The 27,961-nt window shown below is 40.9% G+C and overlaps 2 protein-coding genes across 4 annotated transcripts in view; one reads left to right on the top strand and one right to left on the bottom strand.

The window, feature by feature from the left end:
- The window catches only part of LOC144585886 (uncharacterized), a 398,554-nt gene extending 391,759 nt beyond the window's left edge, over positions 1 to 6,795 (top strand). The window contains exon 2 of the mRNA XM_078383153.1: positions 598 to 6,795. Coding sequence (XP_078239279.1) covers positions 1,570 to 5,988 — 4,419 coding nt within the window. The 5' untranslated portion in view covers positions 598 to 1,569 and the 3' untranslated portion in view covers positions 5,989 to 6,795. The remainder of the gene's footprint in view (positions 1 to 597) is intronic.
- The window catches only part of DISC1 (DISC1 scaffold protein), a 224,300-nt gene that overhangs the window by 29,755 nt on the left and 166,584 nt on the right, over positions 1 to 27,961 (bottom strand). For 2 of the 3 annotated variants that reach the window (XM_078383154.1, XM_078383156.1), the window contains one exon: positions 9,827 to 10,097. In XM_078383154.1, coding sequence (XP_078239280.1) covers positions 9,827 to 10,097 — 271 coding nt within the window. Of the gene's footprint in view, positions 1 to 9,826; positions 10,098 to 22,984; positions 27,930 to 27,961 lie in introns of those variants that run through there. The other variant, XM_078383155.1, reaches the window with a different exon arrangement.

Here is a 27,961-nt window from a genome sequence, read left to right on the forward strand (position 1 = left end):
CAGGTTGGTATGAAATAAAATTTTGCACTACTCTATAATGACAAATTGTAATATAGAGCATCCTGAACAGCAATGGATTCATAAACAAGTATCCTTGCCACATCTAACTAGCAATAATGAATTATCATTAAAATGGACCACAACAGAAATTTCATTGTACTCAACAACTGACGTCATCAAAACTCAAGCAACATGTTTTCTGTTCAAGTGTTTTCCACCATGTAAAGATGCCATTGAAGCAGCAGAGGGCATTCAATGCTGGATAAAAGACTGCTGAAGGCAGTCCTCCTAACCAACCCACCGTATTTTTCTGTGTATAAGACGCCCCCCCCCACTTTTCTAATCCAAAATTAAGAAATCTAAGTGGGGCTTAGCAAGTGTAGGGGAAAGGATCAAAGCACTGCAGGATCGCTTTGATGGCTGCTTCCTCCCTTCGTGCTAAGCCCCACAGGGCTTAGCAAAAGGAGGGGGAAAGGGATCAAAGCAATCCTGCAACGGCATGATTGTTTTGATCCCTTTCCCACTTATGCAGCCATGGGATTGCTTTGATCCTTTCCCCCTACACTTGTGAAGCCCCATGGGACTTAGTAAGCAGAGGGGTGTTACATACAGCACTGATGTTACCTGTCTGTCATGGGTTTGGAGGGAAAGTTCCATCCTATGGGGAGTGGAAGGCGGGACATCAGGAGGAGGGGCTGTACTGTATAAATATGTGATGCCTGTGTGGTGAAGAGAGAAGACGCTGAGAGACACTGGGATGTAACGAAGCAGCAGCTGGGAAGAAGAAGCTGTTGTGGGAGTCAGTGTGTCAGACAGGGTACTACTGTGTGTCAGAGTACCAACCTGATAGGTTCAGGTGTCTGTTGGTTAGCCAGAACTGATAGGTTCAGGGTCTGTGCTTCAAGTTAAGGTTCTGGGTGAACCAAACTGTATGCTTGTATGAGTGAGAATAAGCCACGTTACTTTATGTTATTAACCTGATCGTTTTATTTTTCCCTGTGTGTATTTAAATAAACCTTATTCTTTTTATTGTTTAAAAATCCATCCCTAGTCTGTGTGACTTCTTAAAGGGAATGGTTGGTGGCAGCTTAGTGTAACTGTGTGACATATCCCAGTAGGTCTGGGTTTGTCACATTGATTGGTGTCCAGCGTGTGGGATACGACTGGTCCAGTTGTCCAGTGGTCCAGCAAAGCCTTGGCAAGTGTGCCCAGAGCAAGGGGGGTCTAGTCAGGGACAGTCTGAGGCGCGTAGGTAATCTTCTAGGTGTACCTCACGGGGAGGTGCGCTAGTAGAAGAACGTGCCAACTGGGGAGACTTAGATTAAGGTGCTCTGAGGCAGCCTAGTTTTGGCGGGAAAAAGCTGAGGCGAAACTGCGTAGCAACAGTGAGCTAGCTTGCCAGCTGAGAGGCCCAGCAGAGGGGGGTAGGCTCTGACTCGATACTGTTGCAAGTAGTGCTGAAGAACAGCAGCAATCTCTAGGGAGAGCTGGTTCTGAGGCAAAAGGAAAAAAGTGGTCGTTTTATTTTGAGGCTTGACTTTTTAAAGCAGCCTGTCCTGAGGGGGGATTATGCCCTTGACTCGAAGCCAGATGGCCGAAATGAGTGAAGTGAAAGACCCCCAAATTGACCAAGGTTCTGAGGAGGAATTTGGCTCAGTGCAAGGTGACAGCACAGGAGAGCAAGACCCAGAACTCAGAAAAATACTCATAGCCCAACAGCATGAACTGAGGGTGAGGGAAAAGGAAGAAAGATTAGAGAGACAGAGAATTGAATTGGAATTGCAGAGAGAGAAAATGGCGTTTGAATTAAAAAAATTGGAACTGATGAATCAGAACAATAACAATAATAGGGATTCTGAGGGAGGCCAACTGTCTAAAGCTGACCTGAAGAAATTCCCTGTGTACCACAAGGGAGATTGTCCTGAGGTGTTCTTTTCCTTAGTGGAAAGAGCGTTTGTGGACTTCTCAGTGAGGGAAACTGAGAAGATGACCATCATGCGATCTTTAATCAGTGGTAGCCTGGCTGAGGTTTATGCCGAGATGCCTGAGGAACTGATGAAAGATTTTGCAGAGTTTAAAAAACTGGTGTTTGCCAGACATGGGATAAATGCAGAGCAGCTGAGACAAAGATTCAGGTCCCTCACCAAGAAGCCAGAGCAGACTTTTACCCAAGTGGGGGCCCAATTGGTGAGGCTGCTTGAGAAATGGCTATCGCAGGAGGGGACAGAGACCTATGAACAGCTTAAAGACTTGATAGCCCTGGAACAGTTCTATTCAGTCCTGCATGGGGAATTGAAATTCCAGGTGAGGGAAAGGAAACCGAAATCTGTGGCAGCAGCCGCAGAGATCGCGGATTTTATTTCCCAAATAAGAAAGCCCTTGGGTGAGGGGAAATCTGTGGGTAAACCCAAAGAAACCTACAGCAAGTACTCTCAGGGACCAGGGAAAAGCCAGCAAGGGGGAGGGGCCCATGGTGAAGGGAAGCCCTCAGACATGAAACTAAGACCTCAGATTTTGGAGGGAAAACCAAAACAAGATGAGAGAGAATCAAAATACACCAGAAAATGCTATTTCTGTCAGGGAAAGGGTCATCTAATCTCAGAGTGTGAGAAATTAAAGCAGCTAAAAGGAATGGTGCCTCAGAATTCTAGTGGGACCAAGCCAAAAGCTGTGTTCTGTGTCCAGAAAGAGCAAGGCTCAGTGTCACTGAGGGAGCCTGTTGCCATGGCTACTCAGTCTGGAACAGCTACCTCTGCTGATCAGGCTGAGGAAAATGGTCCTCTTGTGGAGGTAAAGCGCTGCTTGCTGATAAAAACAGATTCTCAGTTGTTTGAGACAGCAGGGGTGGACGTAGGAATACTTGACCGTCAGTATAGGGGGCTGCGGGACACTTGTTCCCAGGTAACCCTGTGCCATCCAGATATCATCCCTAGGGAGTTTATAATCCCAAATGAGAGCATGAAGGTAGCAGGGATTGAGGGGCAGGTAATCTCTCTGCCAGTAGCAGAGGTACCTGTCAACTTTCAAGGCTGGAGGGGAGCTTGGCGGCTAGCGATTTCATCGACTCTGCCAGCAGCCGTGCTCGTGGGAAATGACCTGGCTGAACATGTGAAACGGGTGCTAGTGATTACACTCTCACAAGACACCACAGGGACAGTTCAGGGGGGTAATGATGAGCCAGAGACGGAAGCAGAGGGGAGTTCAGAAGCTGTGGTGGAAACCTTAACCACAGACAGCAGATTTGGACAGGAGCAAAAGGCAGACGCCACTCTCCAAAAGTGTTTTGAACAGGTGACTGACGCCCAGCTAACACCTGAAACCCCAGTGAGATTTCTGGAGAAAAAGGGGATTTTATATAGAGAAACCCTGAGGAATATCTCAAAAGGGGGAGATGGGATCAGAAGTCAGCTGGTGGTACCTGAAAAGTATCGCCCCATGATCTTACAAAGGGGGCACTCTGACATGTTTGCTGCACACTTAGGGGTAAACAAAACACAGCAGAGAATCACACAGAATTTCTACTGGCCTGACATAGGGAAGCAGATCAGGGAGTTCTGTAAACAATGTGATGTGTGTCAAAGGCAGGGGAATAACCGCGACAGGACCAAAGCAAAGTTGTGCCCTTTGCCTGTGATTGACACTCCGTTCAAATGCATAGGGGTGGATATTGTGGGACCTTTGCCCAAGGCCACAAAGAGGGGGAACAGATTCATTCTAACAATTGTGGACCATGCCACAAGGTATCCTGAAGCCATACCCTTGACTAACATTGAAACTAACACAGTGGCCGATGCTTTGGTGGGGTATATGTCCAGGATGGGATTTGCCTCAGAGATAATCACAGATTTGGGCGCATCGTTCACATCAAAGCTCATGAAACGCTTATGGCAAATCTGTGGAATTAAGCACAAGGAAACCACTGCTTATCATCCGGAAAGTAATGGGTTAACTGAGAAGTTCAATGGGACTCTAATGCGCATGATTAGGGCTTACCTGGCAGAGAATCCAAACAATTGGGACCAGAAGCTGCAATCCCTTTTGTTTGCTTATCGATCAGTGCCACAAGCCAGTACCGGGTTCAGTCCATTTGAACTTTTATTTGGGAGAAGGGTGAAAGGGCCCCTTGATTTGATCAAACAAAATTGGGAGCAGATCACCCAGGATGACCCACAAGACGTTGTGACATACATAGACACCTTGATGAATGACCTAAAGAGAAATCTAGAGCTGGCAGCAGAAAACCTGCAAGCTCAGAAGGTCAGACAGAAAACATGGTATGACCACAAAGCTAGAGAGAGGCACTTTGACCCAGGGGAGGAAGTGCTTTGGCTTAGGCCCTGCAGAGAGAACAAACTGCAGCTCAAATGGGCAGGACCATATAGGGTCATTTCCAAGATGTCAGACCTGAACTACCTTATAGAGCAGGAGGAGAACCAAGCAAGGAGAGTGGTTCATGTGAATGCCCTAAAACCCTACTACAGAGGGGAACAGAGGGTTTTATTCGCGATAAAAGCAGCTGAGAGTGAGGAAGCTGAATTACCCTTCTGGGAGGGTAGAGGGGAAGTAAAATACAACCCAGAGGAGGTAAAGATCAGTCCTGCACTCACCCAAGACCAGCAGCAAGAACTAAAAATGCTGCTTAGTAAATATCAACAGGTGTTTTCCAACAAGCCGGGGATAGTGAAGGGAGTGATGCATCGGATCCACACAGGGGATGCACCCCCGCAGGCAGTATCCCCATACCGAGTAACGGGACCCTATAGGGACAAGGTGCGGAAGGAGCTGGACGAGATGCTGAGGGAGAACATAATCGTCCCCTCTTCTAGTCCTTGGTCCTCTCCGATAGTCCTTGTGGACAAGCCTGATGGGAGCATTAGGTTTTGTGTTGATTACAGGAAATTAAACCGTGTAACCACTCCTGATGCCTACCCAATGCCCAGGCTAGACAACCTGATTGAAACCATAGGGGGTTGTCGGTTCATCTCATCATTGGACCTGGTAAAGGGATATTGGCAATTAAGAATTGATCCCAGGGATCAAGAAAAGACTGCCTTTTGCAGCCCTTTTGGTCTCTATGAGTTTCGAGTCCTGAGCTTTGGTCTCAGAAATGCACCAGCCACATTCCAAAGGCTGATGGACCAGACCTTGGCAGGGCTCAGTGACTTTACAGTGGCCTACATTGACGACATAGGGATCTTCAGTAATACCTGGGAAGATCACCTGATACACCTGGAGTTAGTGCTGCAGAGGTTAAGTGCAGCAGGGCTAACAGTAAAGGCCAGCAAGTGTCAGCTGGGTAGCCCAGAAATAAAATACTTGGGTCACATGGTAGGGGGAGGAATGATAAAACCCCTGGAGGCCAAAATAGAAGCTGTTCGTGATTGGCCTAGACCCAACACCAAGAAAAAGGTCAAATCATTTCTTGGGTTGGTGGGCTACTACAGAAAGTTCATCCCGAGGTTTAGCGAGATTGCGGCTCCGCTGACTGATCTGACGAGGAAGACGGCTGATGACCGCATCCCGTGGACCAGCGACTGTGAGGCGGCGTTCCAGAGGTTGAAGGAGGCGTTAATCAACTATCCTGTCCTGCGTGCTCCAGACTTCGACCGGGAGTTCATCATCTACACCGATGCGTCTAACAGCGGGGTAGGAGCAGTTCTGTGCCAAGAGGATGAGAATGGTGACCAGCATCCAGTGTCCTACCTGAGTAGGAAACTTCAAAAAGGTGAGAGACATTTGGCAACCGTGGAGAAGGAGTGTTTGGCCATAGTCTACGCGATCCAGAAGGCCAAGCCTTACATCTGGGGAAGACATTTTATTCTGTGTACTGACCATTCACCATTGCAATGGTTAAAGACAATGAAAACCCACAATAGCAAACTTATGAGGTGGGCTTTAAACCTACAGGACTATGACTTTGAAGTGAAGGTGGTCAGAGGGTCAGTGAACTGTGTTGCTGACGCCTTATCAAGAAGACCTGAAGAATGAAGACGGCGAAAGAACATGGACTATGTGTATATAATGATGACAAAAAGTAAAATGTACCTGGTTCTGAAATTGGTTTGTATGAATAAAGGTAAATTGATGTAATATATATGGTAAATGTTTGAATGCCTATTTGCTATGGTTTAACTTAGAATGTAAGTATAAGTAAGTATAATATGGTATGTATAACTGTTGTTGTGTATTTTATACAGGTTGTTTTTTGGTGAAAAGCACGTTAGCTTTCCCCCTACAAAACAACTTATAAAGAGGGGAGGTGTTACATACAGCACTGATGTTACCTGTCTGTCATGGGTTTGGAGGGAAAGTTCCATCCTATGGGGAGTGGAAGGCGGGACATCAGGAGGAGGGGCTGTACTGTATAAATATGTGATGCCTGTGTGGTGAAGAGAGAAGACGCTGAGAGACACTGGGATGTAACGAAGCAGCAGCTGGGAAGAAGAAGCTGTTGTGGGAGTCAGTGTGTCAGACAGGGTACTACTGTGTGTCAGAGTACCAACCTGATAGGTTCAGGTGTCTGTTGGTTAGCCAGAACTGATAGGTTCAGGGTCTGTGCTTCAAGTTAAGGTTCTGGGTGAACCAAACTGTATGCTTGTATGAGTGAGAATAAGCCACGTTACTTTATGTTATTAACCTGATCGTTTTATTTTTCCCTGTGTGTATTTAAATAAACCTTATTCTTTTTATTGTTTAAAAATCCATCCCTAGTCTGTGTGACTTCTTAAAGGGAATGGTTGGTGGCAGCTTAGTGTAACTGTGTGACATATCCCAGTAGGTCTGGGTTTGTCACAAGGGGAAAGCAAGGATCAAAGCATCCTGCAGCACTTTGATCTCTGCTTTCCTTTTGCTAAGGCTTAGCAAGTGGAGGGGAAAGCAGAGATCAAAGCCCTGCAGGATCACTTTGATCCCTGCTTTCCCCTCCACTTGTTTTTTCTCTCTTCAGCTTATTTCCGTGTATAAGACGACCCTCAATTTTTAGTCTAAAGATTTTAGACAACAGTATAGTCTTATACATGGAAAAATACTTGCTAAAATCAGTCTCTGTGAAACTGGCAACTTATTTCCAAAAAGAAAATATGCCATTTCATATGTTTTGGGTGACCATTCTTTCTTGTCAGTCTCAATAATTAGAAAGGAGTGTGACACAAAGCAGAGTCAAGCAAAATGTGAAACATGTTTTGTATCTTATAGGGCTTATTTGTGTCATTCAAAGATAGTTTACTTCTCAGTAGTTTAATAACAACAGGACACTTTCTTTCTTCTTTCAGAAGAATATGTTGAAGGCATGGCCCAGGCACATAATATCATGAGATAATATAAAACAAAATGTTGCTGTTCATGAGAAACTTTAGAATAACACTATTGTGGTCGGGGCTCTAAGGAGGTGTTAAGTCATCAATGAATAAAGAAGTAATTGGCTCCTATTGTCAGGGATGATGGACTACTATTTTCATAATGTTCTTTCTGGTTGAATGAAAAAAGAAAACTATGTTTGCTTCCTAAATGTTCTATCCAGTATTGGAAGAATAGTTGCCCTCTTGAGTACTTGGCACTGAAACTAAATATACTGGATTCTTGAGGCACCCCAAGTCCTTATTTGAGGTAAGAACTATAACCAAGAAGAACCTCCAACAGATGTTCTTCTTGCCATATGCACCATAGTTGATCTGGTGGTCTCTTTCAAACATTATAATTGTTTTTGTCTTTAGTTATGAACAGATGCTGTTGTTCACACAAGGCTTTCTAGATGGAGCACATTCCAAGCATCCCTAGTATGCTGATCATAACACATGATGTTTCTAATTGCCAACAGGGAATTCATGGAATCGTGTGCTGGCTGAGGTTTATGTTTAGACCTCAGTCTGAGCTGAAGTGGTTTGCCAGAAGTATTTAAAAGAGTCCCCATAGCAAATAGTCTGAATGTAGTCCAACAGCCCTAGTTGTACATTCAAACAACAAGAAGGAATAAACAGCTTCTAACCACTGTAATTTTCTACTGCTTTGCTAGCAGCAGAATGTCATATATTTACACAAACATGTAGACAAGTAGCTAGAAGGAGAGGGAAGAGAGGTGGTAATAATGCAGGGTCATACATGCAAGCCATAATGGGGCTTTCCTTTCCAGACCCATTCTATAAGTGTCTTTACAACACTTATCTGGAACATTTGCTCCATGCTTAAGATGTCCAGCAACATTATCACTGTTTGAAGATTCATAGAGAACCACAGATAGAAGAAAGAACCGTCATTAGGCACAATAAATGAAAATGTCATCTGTGTAGTGAACATCTTTGTTTGCTGAAAGGTTGAATTTACCATTGGCCATTCAATTCTGTACGATTTATTAGGCAGGTCAGAAACAAAGTATTTTAGTGACATGCCTTCTGTAAGTCTCAATTTGCTGTTAATGTGCAATTAAGCACCATTAAACAATCCTGAATCCATTTGTATTAACCCTGTGTAAAATTGAATTAAGCATCCATTTATTTTTTGTGAACAAGATACAAAGGCATTAAAAGTAATAGAAACTAGCTTACAGTTATCCTTACAGTTCCGCAAAGTAATTAATACCAAAGGCGAACTAAAGACTTAATTGACAAAATTGAACTGAAAAATCTGGTTCATTAAGTCTCACAAACTCCTCATAATTCTTTCTCAATCTCTTCACCCCATCACCAGGTTAGTAGTTAGGTTACAACTTTCCATCTTTATCAGCGAATTATTCCATTGTAATGTACCACAAGAGTATCTATGTCTAACTCATATCTCATATGTACAACTAGCTAGCTATCAGCTTCCCATAAGTTAACTCCTAGAGTACAGGCAACCATTAAATTGTCCTACAAGGTATTCAGCTAGTTTTCTGCTCTCAATACATTGCAAGCTATTTTTCACTCTTAGAAAAATTAAGGAGTGTTTTGCTTACATGAGGGTGAGATGTGATCCCTAGTAACAGGATGAACATATTCAGACTACTTTCAAGCAGAAAGCAATCTTGCTTTTAAAGATGTTTATGGCAAGCATGGGACAGTCTGTAATCCACGTACAATCAGTGCTTCACTTCATCGTGTTTGTCACTTTTACCTTGGAAGACACAGGTAACCACTTGGCCTGCATCAAAGCTGGATTGAAAGAAAGAAAGAAAGAAAGAAAGAAAGAAAGAAAGAAAGAAAGAAAGAAAGAAAGAAAGAAAGAAAGAAAGAAAGAGGAGACAGTCCAAGACCAGGTGGCTTATCACTTGAGAAGGAATACCTCCGAGTGGTCCTGCCTGCAGGAGATTTCTCTCCCCGACCAGCATGCATTTCTCTGCATGATTAAAGGGGGAAGAGGAAAGCTAGCCCCATGGTAGGCTGGGAATAACAATAGCTGGCACAAAATCATTTGGAATAGCCCCCAAAGTCTTCCAAAGACGTCTCTGAGAAAGCTTGAAATCCCTCAGCCATTCCAAACTGAGATAGCAGTTGGTTTCTTTTCCTGTGTTCACTCAAAACCTCATATGACTTACGCTGCCCCTCAGCAAGAAGAACACGATACCACTTGCAGCACTACTCTGAAAGGCACCTTCAGCTGTGAGATGGGTTACATCTAGGCAGGACTGTCCTACTGCATTGTGATTTATCCCGAGGTAACATGTTATATGTAGGAAAGAGGTAATGTGTGACACCACCCTTTTTTGCTCCATCAATCCAACTGCAAGAGTGACTTTCACTCCCTATTAGGACTTCTAATGTTTAAACCCAAGCAAGCCTTTCCCCTGTGAAAACTGAAATGACATCAGAGGGAAAACAAAGTGCAAAGCAAAGCAAAACAAAAATCTTGATACCTCTTTTCGTTCCCAGTGTGTACTTGGGTGTTTGCTTTGGATGACAGGGCACTGGAGAACACTCCGCTGGGAGTCCTTAATTGGAAAGTGTTTGGATTGTTCCCACTTGGTGCTCCAAGAAGCATCATCAGCATCCTCCACTTCATCTGTTTGGCTCTCTTCTCCATCAGAAGCACAACCACCACCTTCTTTCAAATGAAACTGTTGGATCAACAGCTGGCAGGCCTCTAAGTCCACTTCCCACACTCTTTCAAGAAACTGGCTCCCACAGCTGAAATAAAAGCCAAAAGAAAATAAGAACTCCCTTCAGGGACAAGAGATCTTACTTTATGTAATGCTTTGAACATTTCTTTCTCCCTGTTGTTTTCTGATGAGGCAAAAATGGTAACTGTCATACAGAATTTAGCAGATCCCCAAGTAACAAAATATTGTAATCAGGGTGGTAGTTAATTTGCTTACTATCAGACCTATGGCAAGGTCTCTTTTGAAAACAACATGATGTCTTAACTGCTGCTTATTATTGTGTTATCAGTCAGCTTTTAGTCTGTTAGTCTAGAGTTATTTTAAGAATTTTATGCCCATTGACTCATAGGATTCAATGAGTTCCATAGTGTTATAATGTGGAACAATGCTGTTTTCCCTTGCCTACAGTATGACTAAGAGCCAATGCCATAACACTGAGACATGTACAAGGAACTTCACTGAAGCAAGAACTCCCACTTTCACTTCACTGTAAAGGTAACATGTGCAAAACAGAGTTGACTCTCTTGTAAGGAGCATTATACATATAGTTGTCTCTCCGTGCATATTGCAGCAGCTAGTTTAGGTGCAATGCCACAATTCTATACATAGTTCTGTCTGCCTTTGTCTGTTCCTTACACTGTTCTGACTTCTTATCTGAGCACTGTGAAGGTGTTGGGCAGAAACAAATGAGATATCCTGATTTCAAAATAAACTGAGGAGCTTTGAAAGGATGGGACTGCAGCCAAACCTTGTTACAACTTAATTTCTGCATATTTAACTACTGACAAAAATAATTGTTTTAAAACTGAGAAGCACGCCTTTATGGCTGTGTCAAATACCATTTATTTAAACAGCTTTTTCTCTGAGGATATGCATACAGTATCATATTACCTAGTAGTTATTTGTTACTAATCCTTTCTTGAACTGCAGCACATACAACTAAAACTTGTCAAGAAAATTTACATTCTACTATTTTGTATACAGTAATTCCATGAAGTACTACCGTGGTTCAGCATCGTTCTTCCTCCTCTAAAGATGGTACACAGTTCAATGTCTACAAACTGTTTCCTCGGATCATCTATCAAGGCTTTGCACCACAACACCCATGATCTGTTACCACTGGACATGCTTACTGGGGCTTCTAGGAGGTGAAATCTCAAACTCTGGGACAGCTGGCAGCTCCCTGCCATGATCTAGAGGTATCCAGTGTGCTTCTGAATTATATCTGCTCTGTCTTCTGACACACCAGGCTCTTGATATTGGATAACTCTTTTCAAATCTATGCAATGGCTTGGTAACATACTGTATATTGCTATCCCATCTAGCTCACAAACAGAAAAGCAGCCTGCTCTATGCCAACTAGTGGGTGCAATTGTGAGTTTCAAGCCCTCTGGAGCTCTGGAGTGCATCAACAGAATGAAGAATATTCCCTCTTACTGCCTGCTCCCCAAAAACAGGAGCAGCAAAGCTACAGGGAGCAAAGTACTGCATGAGGCACAATGGGAAAGTGGCTCAAAGACCAAGAAACGTAACCATAACCGTGATGCAGTGGGTGATGGATTCCCCCCACTCCAATATAATTAATTACTAGATCTACAAACATTTTTATCTCAGGTGAGGTGGGCTGATGCTCATAATGGCAAACATTTCACTGGATGTTTCCTTGGAATCGTGGGACATTGTTACTTATTTTGAAGGATTGGCCAGCTACTCTAAGGGGAAAACAACATGTTTAACAATGACATTTTCTTGAGGTCACACTCTGCTGCACAAGTTGCTCACACTGTTATTTGATATACTGATCACATACCGCTGACAGAAGTTAATCCACAGGGATGTATGTCTATGTGCGCATGAGAGTGAGCAAGCAAGACAGAGAAACGTACCTGCTACCAATATGAATGTGAGTGATATAGAGAAATTTGTGTCTTAATCCTCAAGCACTACAATTTGACTTTTTAGTCCCCCAGATCATGTTTTGTTGAGGAATCTGCACAGATGCACATCTACAACACTGGCACTCGAAAACAGTATATCCCCCATTTCAGCCATTTGGCATGCACATTTTTTTCTTATCTAAAGATCAGGACCAAAAATGTGCCTACCAATCTATTGATTTGTGCTATTTGGTAAGTTTTTGGTCCCAGCAATATAACATATTGGGACAAACAAACAAACAAACAAAATCCTATCCCATGTTTCAGTCTATCATAATGCAGTGAAGCAGAAGTAGCATACTCAGATTGGCAGAAAGTTGGCTCCCACTTAGGGAAACTGAAATGGGGGGGGGGGCTCTGGAATTCACTGGAATCAGAGAATATTGTATATCTAAGATGCCTACCTTTTAATTATTTTATATTTTAATTTTATTATAGCTGCTTGCAGCTCTGGGATTTTAGGTGAAATGTTGTTACAGTATGTGCCATCAAGTTGGAACCAATGTACAGCAAACCTAATAGGGCTTTCAAAGTAAATGAGATATTTAAGGAGTGGTTTTTACCAGTTCCACACCCCCAGTGGCTTCCATGGCGAAGTGGGGATTTGAACCTTGTTCTCCAGAGTCCTCATTCATCACTACACCACACTGGGTACCCTTAGGTGAACACAGGCATATGAATTCCACACAATACACTAGGACTCACATTGGGATCTGAAAATAGCTCTGAATTTTTAAAATGTAGTTGTTTTTGTCCCAGGACAAAGACATTGCACCTCTTTATTGCTCTGGTTCCTTCCACTATATGATTTATTATTCAGAGCAAAATCCTTCCTAAAACATGTTTCTTATCCAATATCCATCATTGTTTGATTATTTCCCCCTAAAACTGAAATTATATTAGTATAAAAATGGTGCATCAAACACTTTTTATTATGTTTTTAACTAGTTTTTATGAGATCTAAATTATACAACACATATTGATCTTAAGAATGCTTTATTTGTCAGAACTTTTAATTGGATTCTTTTATCATTCTTATAACAAGCTTTGTGCTAGCAATGTATATAAAGGGAGACATGCATAAATGGTCATACACAAACATGCAGCACTGAAAGAAATTCATTCATCAACCATATTGTTTCACATAATGAGATTAACTTCTAGAGCCAAACAACCTACACAATACTATTCCATAACTGCTGTACAATTAAATATTGATTTTCCAAGGTATGTTCTAAATAGCTAGAACAAATCAGTTGTTAAAACACTGTGAAATGTGTAAACAGAATGAAACTGTCTGATCATGTTATAGATTCATCATTAATGCAGTGTGCCTGAATCAATGAGCAATTTTTTGTTGAAAATCTAATTCACATTATTTAATAAATGCCTCTGAAATGGTAGCAACTTCAACCTAAAGCAAAGATAATATTTTTTTAAAGCAGAAAGTCCTATATTCTTTCAAATTTCACCATTCCTACATTAATGTTACAATATTAATCCATACTGAGAATTGTAGATATCTTTCCATCTGGGCATTTGAACAATCTTAGACTTTTAATTATCTCACCTTTTAAAAAAATATCAGTTTTTGCTTTTCTTTTATATAGTTAGAGTAAAATCCAATGCTACACAGTCAGAAGCCTGCCCAGGCAACATGCCTTCTTCCACCTGTGTTCCACCTTCTGCAGCCCAAATTTTATCCAGAGAACTCCCTTGGAAAGATGATTTAGCATTTGGACCATCAGAGCACAGCAACCTTGCACTGAGCATGCAATGACTATAGAAAAGCAATCATTCTGGTCCTATCGTTTCTTTCATAAGGAAAGCAAAGAAACGAAACAAAACAAAAATCCTTACTGTTTCCTCTTTAAAGATTTTGGAAGAGATTTCTAAATATATTTACATAGACCCCTAGAGCTGGCTTCTGCATAAGAAGGTCTGCTTAGGCAGCCATTATTCGGGGCTTATACAATGTGGCTGCTTTTTCCTAGCTTCAAGAAGAAGGAGGCGGAAATAACTGGAGAAGAAATTGTAGGAAGGACCAGGGAGGTAAGCCTACAAGTAATGATGCAGAAAGTTAAGCCCTGAGACAAGACTAGAGAGGGAAGCACCTACCCTTGTACAGTGGTGCCTCGCTTAACGAGCGCACCGTACAACGACGAATCCGCATAGCGATCCCCTTTTCGCGATTGCTAATGCGGAGGCATACCGCTAATGCGTTTTGCTTACCGATCTTCGCTTTGCGATGCCCGCGGATCAGCTGTTCGGCGGTTCTAAAATGGCCGCCGGACGCCCGAAATGGCCACGCGCAGCATTTTCGCGCACTCCCCTCGCTTACCGAGGGCGTGAAAATGGCTGCCACTATGGAGGAAACTTTGCTGAACGGTAAGTTTAGGGCCCATTGGAACGCATTAAACAATGTTTAATGCGTTCCAATGGGTTTTTATGTTCCGTTTAGCAATGTTTTCACATAGCAAGAGTTAATCCGGAACGGATTAACCTCGCTATGTGAGGCACCACTGTATCTGCCTAATGTCTCCCATTAGTTCAGAGCATTTGGTCAACTTCCAAAGTTCTGGAGGCTGCACACAACCCCATCTGGGCCCTTGATGGGCCATCCTTGTGGCCCCATTTTTATTTTCTCTTAAACAGATTCCCCTGCACCCTCTTAGGCTACAAGGGGAATTTTTGAGCCCAAGGGACCTTTTCTTCAATACTGATTTTGAAAAAAGGTCCTCTGAGGAGTAAAAGAAGTCACCCCCTCCACTCATAACGTATTATTTATTTGTTGTTTTATTTCTGTGCATCCCTTTTCTGGTTGAGGGGACCCAAGACACAGTGAAACTGCCCCCCAAGGGGAAAGGGACCTTTTAAAGTCAAAAGGAATAGAGTGGTGTGCATGTATCAGGGAAGTACATGGATGTGGCATGCTGCCTTTTACCTATTCTTGTGCTGCAGGCATTGGTGCTCTATTTCCACCTTCCTCAGTGATCTTTATTAAAAATAATTATAAATTTATTTATTTATATTTCTAAAGAAATGAAAAGACAATCCATCATATTACAAATATTAAATACAAAGCTATTCCCCACAATTCTCTAAATCACATTTATACTATTACCCATCACCTTTTAAAGAAATATCAACCAACAATCTAAATGCTCCAAATTTTTTTCCAAACCACATGTCTCAAAAGTTTATTTTGTTGGCATATTTTAATAAAGGCTTCCAATTTTCAGTGAAATGACTGTGGCTTATTTCTCTGCTATGTAATCTAATTTTATTAGTCATTTTTTCCATCAACATTGCATGCCATCTCTTACTCGTGAATGCTTGTAATGAGAGATCTTGGGCTTTTTTCCAATACCTAGCAATTTCAGATCTTGCGGTGCCTATAAGATTTGCCACTAATTATTTTCTAGTTCCTCGTTTTCCCCTGTGAATAATGAAAATAACAATAATGTTTCATTAATATCTATTTTTGATTAGTCAGTGTCTCTATCCATCTAATTACCTCGTGCGAGAATGCTACTATTTTGGGGCAAGAAATCCACATATATTCCAGAGTTCCTTTTTGTTCACAGTTCCTCCAACATTTATCGGATATATCTTTATTAATTCTATGTAACTTTGTAGGACTTTCCCCAATGATCTATATTAGTAACAGGAAGTCATCTTCTTCCTGTGCCAGTGATAGAAGCAGTGCCATCAGTAGGAAGACTCCATTGGATCACTGACATCTATAGCTTGAGGGCAGAGTAAACTCCTTGGATTTGATGTGAGAGTGCAGATTATGTAACCTTGGGTTCCAAAGTTGCCTAACCCTTCATTCTAAAGTCACTGAGACAAAGAAAGTAGGAATCACTGAGTGGCATGTGAGAAATTAGATGGGGTACAATCAAGAATGCTCTTGCGAACAGCTTTCTATACAAAACTTCCTCTCCTGAATATATTTGATGGCGACAAGAACACAATGTTTGTGGAACATTAAAGACTAAGAAATATACTGGTTGAAACACTGTAGCACAGCTAACTCCATGTGCCCAATGGAAATGACATCATCAGGAAGAGGAAACTGTTGCTTATTAAAGGTTCCCCTTGGTGATTTCAGTGTTCATGAAATTCTCATAGAGGCTAAAATCATGTTGGTCCACCTCTGCCCGCAAAGCTGCACGCACAACACACAATGTTGTCTTTAGCTGCAGCCTTTTATTGGTAACTAAAAGTTTCCAGTTCCTCCCCTCTTGCAAGAAACTTGGCCAGGATCACGATGGACACTTTCAGATATTAAAGAGAGGCCCCATCCCGAGACCCCCAAACATTTCATCAGGACAAAATATTCCTATAAACCATCAGAACCTGAGGGGAACTGGAAACTTTTGATTAGCAATAGAAGGCTGCAGATGATGGTGTCATCAGCCTTGCATACATGCATCTGTAACAACAGGATGTATCTCTTCAGCCACAATGTCATGGAGCAGCATGCAACCTAAAATCGCCAAAGGAAGCCTTCAACCACAGTGATGTCCTGCTGCTGACATCATCATTCCTACTGCACAGACTGAGCTGTGCCACACCATTTCAGCCACTATGATACATGATTCTGTGGACTAAACTCTATCAGATGCATGAAATGTTACAAGTGTGTGGTGGTGGGAGGGAAAGAGAAACCATGTTTTCTCTCCTTATTGAACATTGAGTATATCAAGCACCGGGTCTTCAATTTGCACACTTATAATAAAAAGCGACTTCTGTACCCATAGATAGAAATACAGAAATCTAAAAATAGCTGCACAAAATTCTTTCATTCTTTCTCTTGCCCTCAAAAGAATGAAGGGGAACAACCTGACATCTATAGCTTGAGGGCAGAGCAGGCTCCTTGGATTATATGTGAGCGTGCAGGTTATGTAACCATCCTTTATGCGCAGTAAGGCCATTTGAGAAAATAAAAGAGGAAGGACAATTTTTCTATTGCTGAAAACTAATAATGGATGTCTGATTACCGTTATTAAAAACAACATACCACATAATACTAGGCAATAACAGTAATAAAAAAAAGCATTTGAACAGGAGTCAGGGATGGGAATTAGTATATATATTCTTTTCATCATCCAGACATTCATTTTCAACTAGGACAAAACTTTAATCACTGCCTGTCATTTTCCTATCAATGTTCAATGTCACTGTGTTATAGTTAAATTATCTCCATGGGAAACACAAAATGACAGACTGCTGTAGTTGATTGTTTTTCCTTTGATTTCTTTCTAAGGTGACGAATACAAGCTTGCGGAGCTGATTTATCAAAGGCAGAAAATTAACTAATTTACGAGGAAATCAGCAAGGCATCTTGTATGAGCCTGCTTTCTAATTGGTTTATTTGATATACTGTATCTTTTTTTAAAAAAAGGATATTACCTAATTATAATGTACATTATTATTTCACACAGAGCTTTTCTAAACCATCATAAACATTAAAAAATACAGAGGATTACAAGTGGAACTCACATAAATGTTTCTTTGTGGAGTGTCTGTTGTTTCCAGGCAACAAAACTCTTAACCTATACCAGCATAGTCCCTTCCACCCTTCTGCTTCTTAGTTCTTCATCCCATGCATCAGATGTCTCATATTCTGTGGGCTTTGACCACACTTAGCCTTCACTGGGTTTTCTGAGCCCTGCTGCATGGGTATGAATAGGCAACATTTGTGGATAAAGGGATCAGTTTTGCCTATATGTGGGACAGGAAGCAACAGTTAGAACTGGTCATGGAACAACTGAGTGGTTCAAAATTGGGAAAGGAGTACGGCAAGGCTGTATATTGTCCCCCAGCTTATTTAACTTATATGCAGAATACATCATGCGGAAGGCTGGACTGGAAGAAACCCAAGCCGGAATTAAGATTGCCGGAAGAAATATCAACAACCTCCGATATGCAGATGATACCACTCTGATGGCAGAAAGTGAGGAGGAATTAAAGAACCTTGTAATGAGAGTGAAAGAGGAGAGTGCAAAAAACGGTCTGAAACTCAACATCAAAAAAACTAAGATCATGGCCACTGGTCCCATCACCTCCTGGGAAATAGAAGGGGAAGATATGGAGGCAGTGTCAAATTTTATCTTCCTGGGCTCCATGATCACTGCAGATGGAGACAGCAGCCCTGAAATTAAAAGGCGCCTTCTTCTTGGGAGGAAAGCGATGACAAATCTTGACAGCATCTTGAAAAGCAGAGACATCACCTTGCCAACAAAAGTCCGAATAGTCAAAGCTATGGTTTTTCCTGTCGTGATGTATGGAAGTGAGAGCTGGACCATAAAGAAAGCAGACCGCCGAAGAATTGATGCCTTTGAATTGTGGTGCTGGAGGAGGCTCTTGAGAATCCCCTGGACTGCAAGGAGAACAAACCTATCAGTTCTAAAGGAAATCAACCCTGAATGCTCACTTGAAGGACAGATCCTGAAGCTGAGGCTCCAGTACTTTGGCCATCTCAGGAGAAGAAAAGAGTCCTTGGAAAAAACCTTGATGTTAGGAAGGTGTGATGGCAAGAGGAGAAGGGGACGACCGAGGATGAGATGGCTGGACAGTGTCTGCGAAGCAACCAACATGAACCTGACACAACTCCGGGAGGCAGTAGAAGACAGGAGGGCCTGGCGTGCTCTGGTCCATGGGGTCACGAAGAGTCGGACACGACTAAACGACTAAACACATTTGCCTATGGGGAGTGACTCTGGCCCATGTCACTCCCATCCAATAAATCCAAGGTGTCCAGAAGTCTACATCCAGTTTCAAATTTTCTCTCCTTCTTTAGCAAAACCAGTCACATATGGGCTGTGCACATTGTTTTGAAGGCAAACCACAGTTCCTGGATCTTCCAGAAATGCAGTTCTCAATGTTTATGTTAAGCTTGCATAGCCTCCAGATCTTAGGATTTCCCTACAGCCTGCTGACAAGCATCCTCTTGCACATGGCGGATTTTGGCATAAAAAAGATTGCCATTCAGAATATGAGCTTGCTACTTGTATATAGGATGGTTCCCCACAGAAACTAGTACTGTCAACACACTGCTGTGTGCAATGATTCATTTGGGTTGGCTATTGGGTTTTTGGTAGGAGCTGCTATGAGACAAGCTCATCTTCTCAACTTTGTTTCACCAGAGTTCCGCTGATATAGTCCCTTGGAGTTTAACAGAAGCTCAAAAGGCTGTTTGGCTTCTGGGAAGGTTTGGTTTCTGTGACATATGAGTAAGGATAACATTAAAAACAAAAGGGCTGCTGGAGCCAGATCCATTTGAACACTGTAGTACAGGGCAGGTTGCTATGCCAATACTCAACACATCTCAACTGTACTTTTCACGTTCATTCTAGTAATGTCCTTTGGCCAGATGAAACTGTTCCAAAAGACCCTTGCTAATGCCTTGAGCACCCTACTTTTGTGTGGATGATACAAAATTGGTATCAGGGTATATTTAATACCCTGGAAGGAATACCTAATACCTTGGAAGACAGAAACAAAATTCAAAATGACCATGATAGGATGGAGCACTGGGCTGAAAACAACAGAATGAAATTCAACAGAGATAAGTGCAAAGTACTGCACCTGGGAAAAAGAAACCAAACGCACAGTTAGAAGATAGGGGATACCTGGCTCAGCAATACTACGAGCGAGAAGGGTCTTGGAATTGTCATAGATCACAAGCTAAATATGAGCCAACAGTGTGATGTGGCTACAAAAAAGGCAAATGCTATTTTAAGCTGCATTAACAGAAGCATAGTTTCCAAATCCCAAGAGGTGCTAGTTCCCCTCTATTCAGCACCGGGTAGGCCTCACTTTGTGTACTGTGTCCACTTCTAGACATCACACTTCAAGGAGGATAATGACAAATTGGAACAAGTTCAGAGGAGGGCAACAAAGCTGGGAACCAAGCCCCATGAGGAAATACTGACTGAATGGCATGTTCAGCTTTGAGACAAGAAGATGGAGGGGTGATATCATAGAAATTTTCAAATACTTGAAAGGCTGTCATACAGAGGAGGGGCAGGATCTATTCTCCATCTTCCCAGAGTGCAGGACATACAACTTACAGCAAGCCAGATTTTGACTGAATATCAGGAAAACTTCCTAAATGTTAGAGCATTAAGGCAGTGGAACCAATTCCCTTCAGAGGTGGCGACTGCTCCAACATTGGAGGCATTCAAGAGAAACGTAGACAACCACCTGGCAGATATCCTTTGACTTTTATTGTTGAAATGAGCAGGGGGTTGGACTTGATGGCCTTATAGGCCCCTTCCAACTTCACTATTCTATGATTCTATGATACTTCTGGACGTTTGACCTAATCCTCTTGTGTCATCATTTCCCCTTTAACTTACAATTGCTACATTCCCTAAAGAAGGTGCATGGTGAGAGAAAATGTATCAGTTCCCACACAAGGAGAAGATGTGCTTGCTGCTGCTCAGCAGCACTTTGGATTTCAAAATGACCTAAGGGGGGAAAATACTTCAATTTCACAAGTGAAAAAAAACCTCACATCCCAAAGCACTATCTCTGAAGTGCGCAGTACTTCTTGGGAGATCACAAAACAAAGATAAAAAGGAGCAAAGCTCAATTCAGCAACCTGAATAAAGCTAACCTTGGACCAATTTTGAATAATACAGAGTTAAGTAAGAATTAGGTGACTGTGGTTTTGCTTCCTCATAAACTTCAAAGGACACCGTCAAGGGCAGTGAGTCCAAAAAGCTGACCTACTTCTTGTATCAATAAAAAGACTGGTATAGTTGCCAAGAATGTATAAGCAGTATAGATTTTCTAGCACTGAGGCACTTTAGTACTCTTTTTCATTTTCAGGATAATCAATGATGCCTGACCAGTATTCATGAATTTGGAACAGTGGGGGAGTAATAATCAAAGTCATGTTTTATTTTTTACCATATGGAGTTTATAGTTCAGTGATTCCCACAGAAAATCTGCCAGAGCAGGAGGGTTATTGCAAGAGATGAAGAGGGACAGAACTGTCCTTTTAATTCTTTTGGAAACAAAAGTGAATTTGCTTAAAGGTAATAAAGTCTCACGATACCTGAGCAGCCTTCCAGACTTTACAAGACATTCACTAAGAAAAGTCGCAGGTAGCCTTTACCTGCTCCCCATATTTCTAGTATTCTGCACATCAGTTGTCTAAAGATGGATCTGGGAACCCAACTGACTTTAAAGGAAAGGTGTCAGTCCGCACCTATGCACTTGATGTATGATACCCAGTGGGTACCAGAAAACACAGGGGAATGGAATAAAGATATCCATTACTATTTGCCAAGCTTCCTGACAGGCACAGTTGCTCGTTTCCCAGTGCCTGAGGTAGAAAACTAGACATCACCACTGTGCATCATGTATATGCTAGTGTCACCATTGTACTGCTCCCCCTCCCAAAACCACTAGTTCCACCCCACACACACCCTATTCCAAAAGAAATCAGAAAGCATAAGATTACAAACTAAAACAGAAAAAGCAACCTAAGATTGACACCCGGTAAACTAAATCGAACCAAATTACATGAAAAATAACATAATAAACAAAATAATGCATACACTAGTATAATAAAAATAATCAATAACTAATTACAAATATAACATATGGGTCTCACAGATTAACCTGAGATGTTGGCAAGGGCCTCTTCAAACAGCTAACCTTCTGAAGATCTGTAGGGAGGAGGCCTGTCTAATTTCTAATGGACATTTGTTCCATAGCAAGGGGCCAATGCTGATGATTCCTAGTATTATTTTTCTTTATTTCCATCAAAGTGGGCATCCTCAATAATGCAGTCTGAGAGGAGTAGTTTGAATGAGTAGATGTTCTTGGGGAGAGGGACTCTGATAGGCAACAAGGTCCCAAACCCTTTAGGGTTTTATAAGTCATTGCTAACTCCTTAAATCTGAAACAGAAGCCAACAGGAACAGGATCAGGGAAACATGACCAAAACTCCTAGCCCCTGAAATTAACCTTGTTGCTGCATTCTGGACCAGTTGCAGCTTCCATATCATCTTTAAGGGATGCTCCACATAAAGAGCATTACAGTATGTACTCAGTTCTCAAGATTACTAATGTCTGGATCAAGGTCTTCAGGAACCTCTCAGGGGTGCAATTCCTATAACTCTGTCTGGCTTCTTCAACCAGATCTGCCTGTATATATATATAAGTCTATAGAACTCACACTGATGCCAAGCAAAGCAGTATGGAATCGGGAGAATGGGGCCACAACTTCTTTCGGTGGCATGGAGAGGCACAGCAAAAGTTGTGTTGCAGCAGATTCCCTGCCATGACATTTTTGACACTTGAGTTTAGCTAATGGCAGGGCCACCCTGGTTCTGGAGGCACCAATACCAGATAGAGTTGGCTGGACTCTATTCTTAGAATATTTGGAATTGAGTGTAAGACAGATTGTCTTGTTCTCTACACCAGCCATGCTCAATGGAGGCCATGTGGCCTCCTGGGGGGCCCTTGGACATTTGAAGTGGACCACAGACTGGAAACAATTCTTCATATACCACCATGTGAGGTTTGTTGTGTGACTTACACAATCCCGATTTGACCAATATTTCTTTCATATTGTCTTTATGGCCATGGCCAAAAAAAAAAAAAGGTTGAGTATGGCTACTGTCCACCATAAATGTGTCTTGTCATGAATGAAGATCTACATACACACAGAATTTAAAAAACCCATAATACTGATTTCACTGCTTGCCCTGTACTTCCTACACTGTCTTTTTACACACAAAAACTGCAGGAGTTACTATGTTGTATGCCCAGGTGACAGTAGAGAAGGGCTGCTAAGGAGTCATAGACCTTGATTTTGTGGTACAAACCTGGAATTCAGATGACGTGTTCTAGACAGTATGGCTTTAGATTGGTGGTTGTGGTGAAACTGAAACTATGACGGTAAAGCAGACATAGGAAGAAAAGAAATGTATTTGTGTTTTGTGGGGATGGATTTATTTCTGATTCAAGTGAGCCATAGGGCAGAGGACTGAAGTTCTGAAAAAGGGGATTGCCAACTGCTGCTCCTGAAAAAAGCCAAAGTGGTTTAATCAGATTTATGTCAAACTGGTTACATTACAGGTACCTCCTTAAAGCCCAAATAATACAAAGAATCACCATATGCTAACACACTTCAATTGACAGTCTTGTCTGCTGTTGTCAACATTGATGGGGTTCTCCAGGGGCTCAAGCATATGTCCCTTCTGATTCTGCTACCTCAGATTCATCAACAGGATGCCAGATATGAAATCTAAGATCTTATATGCTCAAGCAGCTCAGCTATTGAGCCAATTATCTTTTAATTGAACAAAGATGCAAGTGACTTAATAAAAAAGATAGTCTGGAACTTAAACTAATGCTTGTTTTGCAAATCTGAAGATAAGGTGTCTTGGAAAAAGTACCCAAGTTTTTATGTTTTATAAAGTGTGCATCCACTCGTTGTCTTAGTTTAAAACTGACCCGTTTTGCTATTCACTGAACAAGTGGCAAATACACCAGTCAAATTGAATACTGTAAACATAAAGCTGAATAGAAATAATAAAGACAAGTAATGAAAAAGAAAACAGTTCAAGGATATATACTGTGTCCTTGTAGATCTGCAGCAGCAGTGCAACTGTATATCACAGTGCTAAAGCATATTAGAACCTAATTTATTTATTTTCTCACTTATCCAATTCTAAAATGGAAAGATAAAGTAAGGTTCCTTTGTGAATTGTTACTAGTTATCATCCTTTCAAGTATGTCACCCTCCTAAATACAATAACTGTATGGTTTCTGTCTGGGAATTAAGAAGAGCAACTCAATGCACACACACCTGCCCCCATTGCCTGCTTTATTCTTTCCTCCTCTATTTTACAGTGAATGGAAACTGCAGAATAATCTTGTTGAGTTTTGGGGTGGAACATAATCACATTACATTTCTTCAGCTCAAAAAAACCAGTAATCTTTACATTGATGGATAGAAATAAAAAGTAGTTTAGAGCCTGAGGCAATAGTGATAATGGACTTAGGACCAATCACCATGTAGCCCAACAGACTGCAGTTAACAGCATATAGAGTGAATCCTGATACTGTACAGTACCTGTTTTGTGTCTAATACTGTACTCGCATTGCAGTCTTCCAGCTAGGAATGACTGAGATGCAACTATTATTGTTGTTGGTTATGATGATGAATTTCTTTCTATGCTATTAATTCTGAAGAGTTTTGAGAGTCTTTTTTAGCTTTGGCAAGTATAGCCAAAAATCTAAATAAATAATAATTATTAATTAGGATTTTTAACTTTCCCATTCCAGCATCTTACAATGGACAATAGTTAGGGTAACAGTTAGGGTGGCACCAGGTAAATTGAAGGGAAGAACTTTTAAAAAAAAATTGACTACAGTCATAAACCTTATGGACTAAATCCAATTTACATCTTACTCAGAGGAGACCCACTGCAAAGAACGGGGCTTATTATAACTTGAGTCCAGTGGCTCTATTCTACATAGGAGTAATTCTGACGCAGCTTTATATATTTTCCCATCTCTTACAATGATTGGGGAAATGATTGCCAGGGAACTCAGGAGAGACAAAAGGCAGCATTTCTTCATAATGTGGATAAATCTATTGGTGGAAATTGTTTGCATGAGATGTGGGGACAGTCACCAACACAAATGGCTTTGAGAATGTATTAGACAGATTCATGAATGGTGAAATCTGTAAGGGCTACTGCTACTAATCATGTGGATGGCTACATGCCACCTCCAGGATTAAAGGCAGCAAGAGCTTCTAATACCAGTCACTAAGGAATAACTGGATTTTATTGTTCTTATGTCCTTCTTGTGAGCCTTGGCCACTGTGGAAGGACAATGCTGGATTTTATAAGATTTTTATTTGATCCTACACAAGTCTTCTTATGGTTGTAACCATGTTGTTACATTAGTTCTGCTGACATGCTAAAAAAATTAAATAAAAACAAAAATAAAAAGTCAAATTTAAAAAATTTTAAATGGGGTTTAAATAAATAAATAATAAATAAATAGTCAATTTAAAAGTAAGTTATATAGCTTTTCTTTCTAAAGACTGTAATTTAACATTTCAAACCAATCTGAGTAAACACTAGATCAACCAACCTTAGACAAATGTGTCTTTCTGTTATGAACTTTAGTAAAGTTCAGTTGTTCGCATTTCACTAATACTTAATGTTTACGGAAGTAATTTTATCACATTTATACATGTGTACCATTTTAGGATAACACCATTAACCAATAACTAAACATATGATTTAAAGTGTTAAACCAAACTAAATTATTCTTAATTCACAGAACAGTTTCTATCATATGTGTACTTACATTACTGTTTTTATGGATTCCTCTTAAATGCTTGTTATTTTTAAAAGTTAATGCTTTTCAAAGGCGGCTTCTTATAGTATAAATACAAAAAGCACAAAACAAAACAGTTCACCAATAATGAAGGTCTAATTAGCAAACAATAAAAAGAAGAATACTACCCCCCTCCAGTAATTGCTTTATATCTGTGGATTTATCTCCTCAGTAAAAGCATAGCTTTTCTTCTTCTTTTAAACAATCTTAAAACACTTTGGCTTGGTTTAAGATTCAACACCTTACTAAAAGTGTTATGCTAGGCAATAACAATCTCATTACAAAACTAACAAGAATTGCACTTTAAAAAAATCTTGTTAGTTTTGTAATGAAATTGTTTTGTGCATAATTAAATTGCTGTGTATATTATTTTAATTATGTTTGTATGTTGCCATGAAAGGGCTTTGTTCTGAAAGGTCGCATATATTTTCCTTAAATAATAAAGTTCAAAAGATTGTGCACAGAAAGAGACTGAAACAATAAATCGGACAGCTGACTTAGCACAAAAGATTTACAGTTCCATCAACTTGTTTACCAATATATACTTTTTTCTCTGCAGAACATTACTTTTTATAACTAAGAAATTTACTTCTGTTTTATATGGGTTATTCAAGCACTTAATTCATGTGTATCAGATGTATCACACTCACATATACGTTGGAGGAGCTGATAATTGCAATTAGCACCTTTGATTAGTCATGCCTACAGTAGCCGGAGGATGTGAATATTATTCACTCATACTGGATTATCTTGAAATGTAGGTTGAGCTATATTTGATGCATGAAAGAATTTCCTAGTCCTTGGCTCACCTGACAAATATCACTTTCAAGATTTGTAAATTCATGAAGAGTACTAAATACAGTAGATTATTTTTGGAGGATAGAGAGGAAAATGTATGTATTCAGAGCTTTAAACACTGGAGCCATCCTAATCAACAACACTCATATGGATGCTTAAGATAAACAACTAAGCCTGTTGATTATTCAGAGGCTTTACACTACCCAAGAGTAATCACGTTTGGGTGACAGACACCAAGGATTTTACATATGCAGGGAGAAGTAAAACTGTTGGTGGTCGCTCACAAGCAAATTAGGGGAAATGCAGGAAATAATCAAATACCTGCTTTAGCAAAAGGAAAATATGAATAGCAAAGATTTCAAAGCTTAATTCATATTAGCAATATGTCAGTAAATTAAATTTTTTAAATTATTTCTTTATTTAAAATATGTTTGTTCTGTCTTTCTCCTTAAAAGGATCTGCTGTGCAAGTTTTAGTATCAGAGAAGTTTGGATTTTTCACATTTGTGGGGGAAAATGCCGTTTCTGATATCAAGTCTAGAAAGCTAAAGGCCTGTACCCACAATACCAATAGCTTTTTAGTCCAATGTTGACTATACAGTCAACCCTCGACTTACAAACTTAATTCATTCCGGAAGGAAGTTTGTAAGTCGAAAAGTTCATAAGTCAAATCAGCATTTCCCATAGGAATGCATTGAAAACCAATTAATCCATTCCGGCTGTTTTTGGTTCTTAGGTCAAGGGGCGGTTTGTAACTCGAATCATTAGTTCCCATAGGAACTAATGCAAAGCCGGTTAATCCGTTCCTACCACTAGGGGCAGAATTTTTTCTTTTTTTCCTTTTAACCTAAGATGACTTAGGTTTTAAAAAAAGGAAAGAAAAGAGGGAGGGAAGGTGGGAACAGACACCTTTTCAACAGAACACCTTGAAAAGCACCTTTTCAGCCAAGACAAGCACCTTCTGGGAAAAACCAAGCACCTTTCAGACAACAAATCACCTTGAAAAGCACCTTTTCAAGCAAGACAAGCACCTTTTGGAGGGAAACAGGGAAGCAAAGGAGGGAGGGAACACCTTTTAAAAATCCAAAAATCAAATTTTTTAAAAAGCCAAAAAATAAAAATACAGTCCGTACAGCACTGTACCAGGCAATACCAGGCAGTACCAATACCAGCAATCTGAAGACTGTCTCCAAATCCACTCTCAAAACACTGGGAAGAGCAAGGAAGCAGATAGGCACCCTCTTCACTGGCCAACGGTTAACTGAAAGTTCAAATGTTGCGCTTTCCCCACCACCTGTGCGTTTTTTTGTTCGTAACTCGAATCTAAGTTTGCAAGTTGAGTCAATATTTTTCTATCAGAGCAGTTTGTAAGTTGAAATGTTTGCAACTAGGGCCGTTTGTAAGTCGAGGGTTGACTGTACAGTGTAAAAATGAGCATGAGTAAGTCTGGAAATTCCCCCCCCCCCCCCATAATTTCTTCCTCCACCACTCGGGTTTCCACTTTTTTGAAATCAAATGCCTTTGTACTGGTTCAGATTATGTGCTTGCTTGATCCAATGTGGAGGGGTTGGTAGTTGTTCTATCTGAAGCCATTCCACTCAGCTACAGCAGCAGTGAGAGGCAGGGCAGCAGAGAAACTGGTCGCCTTTGAATCCTCTTCTCCCCACACCTGGTACACACCGGTACTTGGATCTGCTTGTTTCTCTCTTTCCTTCCCTGTCATTCTGTTTCTTTCTTTTCCTTTTTTTAAAAAAAAAAGACAGCAAAGTGAC

The sequence above is a fragment of the Pogona vitticeps genome, chromosome 1 (genome assembly GCF_051106095.1).
Source record: "Pogona vitticeps strain Pit_001003342236 chromosome 1, PviZW2.1, whole genome shotgun sequence".
Classification (NCBI taxonomy): Eukaryota; Metazoa; Chordata; class Lepidosauria; order Squamata; family Agamidae; genus Pogona; species Pogona vitticeps.